The 8,068-nt window shown below is 42.8% G+C and overlaps 1 protein-coding gene across 2 annotated transcripts in view; it reads right to left on the minus strand.

Moving 5' to 3' along the window:
• ydjc (YdjC chitooligosaccharide deacetylase homolog) overlaps positions 1-4,383 on the minus strand; it is an 8,835-nt gene extending 4,452 nt beyond the window's left edge. Inside the window, exons 1-3 of one of the 2 annotated variants that reach the window (XM_034542261.1) lie at positions 4,254-4,381; positions 1,243-1,418; positions 620-770 (exon numbers count right to left, since the gene is read on the minus strand). In XM_034542261.1, the coding sequence (XP_034398152.1) occupies positions 620-770; positions 1,243-1,406 (315 nt within the window). In that variant the 5' untranslated portion in view covers positions 1,407-1,418; positions 4,254-4,381. Of the gene's footprint in view, positions 1-619; positions 771-1,242; positions 1,419-4,253 lie in introns of both variants that reach the window. The other variant, XM_034542262.1, reaches the window with a different exon arrangement.
• Positions 4,384-8,068: the final 3,685 nt, after the last annotated feature.

The raw sequence follows: 8,068 nt of genomic DNA on the forward strand, positions 1-8,068 counted from the left end.
GTAGCAAGGAAGCATCATGGAATTAGCAAGGTAGCTGGCTAACTAGCCAGCCGCTAAGTGAGTCAAACTTCACATTGCTGTCGGCAACTTTGTTCTGATCATTTTCAGTAAACAGTGTTGCATCGAGGTGACATTAGCCAGCTAGCTAAGTAGCCAGCCGTCTGCTAGTTAGCTAGGCATGCTACACTGGTTGCAGAAAATAAACCTAGCGTGGGGATGGGAGGGGGGCATGTGGTGCAGCAGCCGTTACGGCTGAGGAGGTTAGCAGAAGGCTAAGCTAAGCTATTAGCAAAACATTTCCTGTGAGACGCTTAGCAGATATAAGAGCAGTTAATCATCTCAAATGTCCACGATGTGGACTCTGGAACCCAGAGGACAGAGACGATACAGCTGAGGTGATTTGTGTCTGCTTCCGGTCTTTCCTTCTGTCTTGCCTCAAGCTAACACTTGACATTGGCTCCAAAACGATCTGTTGAATTCACTGTTTTGTGTGAACAAAACATGAGCATTAACACACGTTGTGACCTCAACCCTGCTGCAGCATGTACATCTTAACAAGCAACAGGTCTATAGCGATCTGTGACTAGATGATCACACACTGGGCTTCGTATCGGCGTACCTGCTTCATGCTGAGCTGACCTCCCTCCAGGGCCTGACGGAAGCCCGTCTTCCCGCGGAGGAAGCCGTGCTGGTTCGTCAGCGTGAAGGCCGGCTGACACACCGGAAGGCCCTCGGACAGGTTGGCGTGGAGGCCGATGGGGATGCTGTGCCTGACACGGAGAGAGAAGACCTCCGTCACACCATGCAAGGTTGACTGAACATGTCCGACAAGTTCAATTCATCGAGGCTTTTTTCTGTAACTGATGTAAATATCTTTGAGTTATGGACAAAAAAAGACGCCATCTTGGTCTTTGGGAAACACTGCTCGACGTTTTATAGAGCTAACAATTAATTGATTAATCGAGAAAATAAATCGCCAGATTAAACGACAAAGATACCGACTCTTGCAAGTCTGCGGCAGGTACCCAGATTTACCTGTCGCTAGTCTCAGATCCTGGTGTCAGACCGGCTCTAATCGACCGTTTAAGTAATTGATTGCATTCCTAAATATGAACTGCTTTCAAGTGTATTTGGAGCTGAGCTCGAGGTGATGTTATGTGAGGGGGGGTAAAGGCAGATCCAACACCAAACGACCGACGTTCACAGGGCCAGGTACATTATTTGTTCATATTTGTCGGCCACCTTTTCGCCAGGTCTGCCGCCTCTTTGGCAGCGCAGGCGTTAACCAGCAGCGAAACGTTGGAAATGCCTCCAGCCTGGAAGCAGTCCACGATGCCCTGGTTCCTCCTGGGGCAGTAGCCAAAGTCATCTCCCGTCACCACCAGCATCAATCTGGGCTGTGGCATTACTGCGGGTCTCTGTTGGGGAGGTGGAGAGGAGGGGGGGGGGGGGGAGACATACACTCATGCATCAGACGGGCAGCCTGCTGTGACTCGAGACACTGAAGATTAGAATTTGAGATGAAACAGAATTTTTTATTCAGAAGATATTTGCGTCTACAAAACGGGGGGAACCTGCAGAAAACAGGTTTGGGAACTAAAGGCCACACGGAGCCTGAAGGCCACACGGAGCCTGAAGGCCACACGGAGCCTGCAGGCCATCAGGGCTGCTGGGTGTCAGTCAAATTGTATTCTCAATCACGATTTTTAGTGTCTAACAATTATGAAAGCAAGAAAGGTTTAGATAAAATCATTGTGCAACTTTCAGCTCTGAAACGCTCTCGTTTGGTCTTGAGTTAGAAATCCAGCGCATAAAAACAGGGCATTTTGGAACGTGTTGAGAAAAAATGTTGAACACGTTTGGGAGTTTTCAGTCGGTTGTGGCGTTCAACAACAACATATTTTATCTAATTTGTATGGTCTAATGTACATATGACTTTATATTATGAATATTTATGTTTAGTACCTTTCAGTGGGTTGTCGAAGTGCACTGACGTTACAACATAGCTGATCTCATTTAATTTATTTGAATGTATTAAATATTATAATATTAATCTACCGGTCAAAAGTTTTAGAACACCTCCATTTCTCCAGTTTTTATTGAAATGTACACAGTTTAATTTCTCAATGTACTCTGAAATTAAAGCATAGATAATAAACAATTGGAGATTTAAAAAAAAATCATTGTTTTGGTTAACCAAATGTAATCTAAATTTTGTACTCAAAGTCGCCACTTTTTGCAGATATAACAGCCGAACACACTCGTGGCATTCTGTCTACAATGGAAAGTTCTTCAACACCGTTGCTGAAGTTGCCAACAACGTGTTGCACTTGAAGGTTGCTTTGCTTTCACCCTAAACCAGCTCCACGGGCTGTAAGTCCGGAGACTGTGCTGGCCATCCCGGGATGTGAAGCCTACCGTCTTGTTCTTTTCTTCGAAGGTAGTTGTGACATACCCTGGAGGTCTGTTTTGGGTCATTCTCCTGCTGTAGGACGAACCCCTGACCAACTTGGCGTATACCAGAGGGTATTGCATGGTTCAGGGTGCCGGTCTGGTGCCGACTCTGGATCCAGCAAAAGAGCCCCAGACCCTCACGCTTCCTCCTCCATGTTTTACAGTTGGTGTAACACACCCAGGAACCATCCTTCGCCCACTCGACGGCGTACAAAAACCCTGCGTGATGAATCCAAGATTCTTCGGTCCATAAGACCTTCCAGTCTTCAGTGGTCCACTGGCGGTGCCTCTTTTTCTTATTTTGCCATCTTGGCGATGGCGGTCTTACTGCCACTCGACCTTTCAAACTGCAGCTCCAAGTCTTCTCTTCAGTTGAGACGGAGACTTGCTTACTTGGACCGGTGTGAAGCTGTCGACTCTTGAGTCTGTTGTGGCGTTGGGTCTGCCAGACCTCCTCCTGTCAGTTTCCAAATGCCTTTTGATGGTGTAGGAAACTGTACTCTTTTCTTTGCAATGTCTCTAAAGGAAAGACCCACACTTTTAAGGGTTATAATGGTCTGTCTGTCTGTCTTTTTAATTAGTTAATTACATTATTTTTCAGTTTTTGGTAACCTAAACCTTTTTGTTTGCCGCTTACCTTTGTACCATTTCAGGTTATTCACTGGACTTGAACTGATTACATTTCAATGAAAAATGGGGGTGTTCTAAAACTTTTGTATATTTATTTTTCATCTATTTGTATTTGTTTTTCATTTGAATTCTATCTTAAGTTTAAGAACATACACTAATAAAAAGACAATAAAAAACATTTAATGAATGCATAAAGTATTTGTGTTAAATAATCGTGCTCTCAACATTAACCAAAATAGACATGTATATAAATATATATTTCAAGCAGGCCACATCCAAAATACAAGTGTAGGTGTTTATTTTAATACTTTGTCTATTTGTGTGTGTCTGTAGATTTATCCTAAATTCACCAAGATGCCATTACATAACGCCTCATTTGCATATTTACACATTTTCGTGACACAAAGGCTGTTTTAGTTTGATTAGTTACACTTGTATTCCTCTATATATGGTGAAGGTTTCTACAGAGGGGTCTGTTCATATATCATTATGTCATAGCCTGAGTTATTAACAATGGTAATACTAAAAACATGGAAAATATTGATATTTCTTTATGGCTGTTGACAGTTCTTCTCATTCATGGAGTGATACAAAGAGATATTCAACATCCTACTTTGAAAACATTGTTGTTGCATTTGAACCTGGCTTCTCTGGACGCAAAGGAGCACATATTTGATAAACTAATGACTCATTTGTATATTCAAATGTAAAACCTCCAGACACAAACAGAGAGTTGTTTTAATGTGAATCAGCTGGGGTGTAAATGAGTTTTGTAAATGTAAAGTATGAACAATGTGGCCTGTGTTAAATACATATTTACAGAGTAGACTGGTAACAATTAGGACGCGGTTACGCAACGTAATGCTCGTTAACGGGGGGGGGGGCTCTGAAGCGGTCGTCGGTGTGGCGGTTCAGTCCGGTATTCCGGTGCCAGTGACGTCACGCGGGCTCCTCTCACGGCTTAAATCAAGACGACGCTATTTCTATTCGCCGGTTTATTTTCCGCTCCGCTTCTCGGTATCAGCGTGCCGGTCGACCTCCCTCCGCCGGTAACGACCCACCGACCCGCTGTTCCCCTGTTGCTGCGGCTCCTCCCTCCGCCGGTAACGACCCACCGACCCGCTGTTCCCCCGTCGCTCCGGCTAGAAGAACACTTCGGTATAGCTCACCCATTGCGCTCCACGCGCCGGTCCATACGTGTCCACCGAGCCCTCACGAAACACGGAGGCTCACAGCGGCACTTCCGACTGGAGCAACAGCGCCGGTGGATTCCGGAGGCGATTTACCGGGTTACGGCGCCCTCTGCTGGGGAGAACACGGCGTTACACCCGGCGGACAGGGAACGACTTCAGAATAAGACACCCCGCAGTGCTGTACATCTGTACTGATAACACCACCAACCCGTGTAATGGTTTATATGCTAAACATATGCTCCGGTTGAATTATCTCTTTCAAATACGAATGCGTTTCATAACATAACCCCCCCGCCCCCTTTGGTACTCCCATTATAATAAAGCACACACGTTACATTGGCTCTATATGATGCCATTGACCGACACATCAATTAAATGAAGTGTTTGCGTGTTGATTTTTAACGTTCTAAAAAAACAAGAAACAATTTGAGTGAATACTGTACATTAAATTAATTTTAGAACTTTTATTTCGAAACAAGAAACCCCGGAACGGAAGCCGTTTTTCGGTCCACGTAGGGCACGTCGTCCTCTTTGTACAGAAATGTGGAAGTTCGTAAGTAAAACTAGTAAAACAAGTGACTCTCTGCCAAGTAACGTGAATGTGTCTGTCTGTAGTTAACGAGTGTTACCTGTTTACATTCAGGTTTACCTGTAAGTCCAGGTAGTTACAGAATGTGTCTGTCTGTAGTTAACGAGTGTTACCTGATTACATTCAGGTTTACCTGTAAGTCCAGGTAGTTACAGAATGTGTCTGTCTGTAGTTAACGAGTGTTACCTGCTTACATTCAGGTTTACCTGTAAGTCCAGGTAGTTACAGAATGTGTCTGTCTGTAGTTAACGAGTGTTACCTGTTTACATTCAGGTTTACCTGTAAGTCCAGGTAGTTACAGAATGTGTCTGTCTGTAGTTAACGAGTGTTACCTGTTTACATTCAGGTTTACCTGTAAGTCCAGGTAGTTACAGAATGTGTCTGTCTGTAGTTAACGAGTGTTACCTGTTTACATTCAGGTTTACCTGTAAGTCCAGGTAGTTACAGAATGTGTCTGTCTGTAGTTGTTAACGAGTGTTACCTGTTTACATTCAGGTTTACCTGTAAGTCCAGGTAGTTACAGAATGTGTCTGTCGGTAGTTAACGAGTGTTACCTGTTTACATTCAGGTTTACCTGTAAGTCCAGGTAGTTACAGAATGTGTCTGTCTGTAGTTGTTAACGAGTGTTACCTGTTTACATTCAGGTTTACCTGTAAGTCCAGGTAGTTACAGAATGTGTCTGTCTGTAGTTAACGAGTGTTACCTGTTTACATTCAGGTTTACCTGTAAGTCCAGGTAGTTACAGAATGTGTCTGTTGGTAGTTAACGAGTGTTACCTGCTTACATTCAGGTTTACCTGTAAGTCCAGGTAGTTACAGAATGTGTCTGTCGGTAGTTAACGAGTGTTACCTGTTTACATTCAGGTTTACCTGTAAGTCCAGGTAGTTACAGAATGTGTCTGTCGGTAGTTAACGAGTGTTACCTGTTTACATTCAGGTTTACCTGTAAGTCCAGGTAGTTACAGAATGTGTCTGTCTGTAGATGTTAACAAGTGTTACCTGTTTACATTCAGGTTTACCTGTAAGTCCAGGTAGTTACAGAATGTGTCTGTCTGTAGTTAACGAGTGTTACCTGTTTACATTCAGGTTTACCTGTAAGTCCAGGTAGTTACAGAATGTGTCTGTCTGTAGTTGTTAACGAGTGTTACCTGTTTACATTCAGGTTTACCTGTAAGTCCAGGTAGTTACAGAATGTGTCTGTCTGTAGTTGTTGACAAGTGTTACCTGTTTACATTCAGGTTTACCTGTAAGTCCAGGTAGTTACAGAATGTGTCTGTCTGTAGTTAACGAGTGTTACCTGTTTACATTCAGGTTTACCTGTAAGTCCAGGTAGTTACAGAATGTGTCTGTCTGTAGTTGTTAACGAGTGTTACCTGTTTACATTCAGGTTTACCTGTAAGTCCAGGTAGTTACAGAATGTGTCTGTCTGTAGTTAACAAGTGTTACCTGCTTACATTCAGGTTTACCTGTAAGTCCAGGTAGTTACAGAATGTGTCTGTCTGTAGATGTTAACAAGTGTTACCTGTTTACATTCAGGTTTACCTGTAAGTCCAGGTAGTTACAGAATGTGTCTGTCGGTAGTTGTTAACAAGTGTTACCTGGTTACATTCAGGTTTACCTGTAAGTCCAGGTAGTTACAGAATGTGTCTGTCTGTAGATGTTAACAAGTGTTACCTGTTTACATTCAGGTTTACCTGTAAGTCCAGGTAGTTACAGAATGTGTGTGTCTGTAGTTAACGAGTGTTACCTGCTTACATTCAGGTTTACCTGTATGTCCAGGTAGTTACAGAATGTGTCTGTCGGTAGTTGTTAACAAGTGTTACCTGTTTACATTCAGGTTTACCTGTAAGTCCAGGTAGTTACATAATGTGTCTGTCTGTAGTTAACGAGTGTTACCTGTTTACATTCAGGTTCACCTGTAAGTCCAGGTAGTTACAGAATGTGTCTGTCTGTAGTTAACGAGTGTTACCTGTTTACATTCAGGTTTACCTGTAAGTCCAGGTAGTTACAGAATGTGTCTGTCTGTAGTTGTTGACGAGTGTTACCTGTTTACATTCAGGTTTACCTGTAAGTCCAGGTAGTTACAGAATGTGTCCGTCTGTAGTTGTTAACGAGTGTTACCTGTTTACATTCAGGTTTACCTGTAAGTCCAGGTAGTTACAGAATGTGTCTGTCTGTAGTTGTTAACGAGTGTTACCTGTTTACATTCAGGTTTACCTGTAAGTCCAGGTAGTTACAGAATGTGTCTGTCTGTAGTTGTTAACGAGTGTTACCTGTTTACATTCAGGTTTACCTGTAAGTCCAGGTAGTTACAGAATGTGTCTGTCTGTAGTTGTTAACGAGTGTTACCTGTTTACATTCAGGTTTACCTGTAAGTCCAGGTAGTTACATAATGTGTCTGTCTGTAGTTGTTGACGAGTGTTACCTGCTTACATTCAGGTTTACCTGTAAGTCCAGGTAGTTACATAATGTGTCTGTCTGTAGTTGTTGACGAGTGTTACCTGTTTACATTCAGGTTTACCTGTAAGTCCAGGTAGTTACAGAATGTGTGTGTCTGTAGTTAACGAGTGTTACCTGGTTACATTCAGGTTTACCTGTAAGTCCAGGTAGTTACAGAATGTGTCTGTCTGTAGTTGTTAACGAGTGTTACCTGTTTACATTCAGGTTTACCTGTAAGTCCAGGTAGTTACAGAATGTGTCTGTCTGTTGTTGTTAACGAGTGTTACCTGTTTACATTCAGGTTTACCTGTAAGTCCAGGTAGTTACAGAATGTGTCTGTCTGTAGTTAACAAGTGTTACCTGTTTACATTCAGGTTTACCTGTAAGTCCAGGTAGTTACAGAATGTGTCTGTCTGTAGTAGTTAACGAGTGTTACCTGTTTACATTCAGGTTTACCTGTAAGTCCAGGTAGTTACAGAATGTGTCTGTCTGTAGTTGTTAACAAGTGTTACCTGTTTACATTCAGGTTTACCTGTAAGTCCAGGTAGTTACAGAATGTGTCTGTCTGTATTTGTTAACAAGTGTTACCTGTTTACATTCAGGTTTACCTGTAAGTCCAGGTAGTTACAGAATGTGTCTGTCTGTAGTTGTTAACGAGTGTTACCTGTTTACATTCAGGTTTACCTGTAAGTCCAGGTAGTTACAGAATGTGTCTGTCTGTAGTTGTTGACAAGTGTTACCTGCTTACATTCAGGTTTACCTGT

Source organism: Cyclopterus lumpus, chromosome 9 (assembly GCF_009769545.1).
Source record: "Cyclopterus lumpus isolate fCycLum1 chromosome 9, fCycLum1.pri, whole genome shotgun sequence".
NCBI lineage: Eukaryota > Metazoa > Chordata > Actinopteri > Perciformes > Cyclopteridae > Cyclopterus > Cyclopterus lumpus.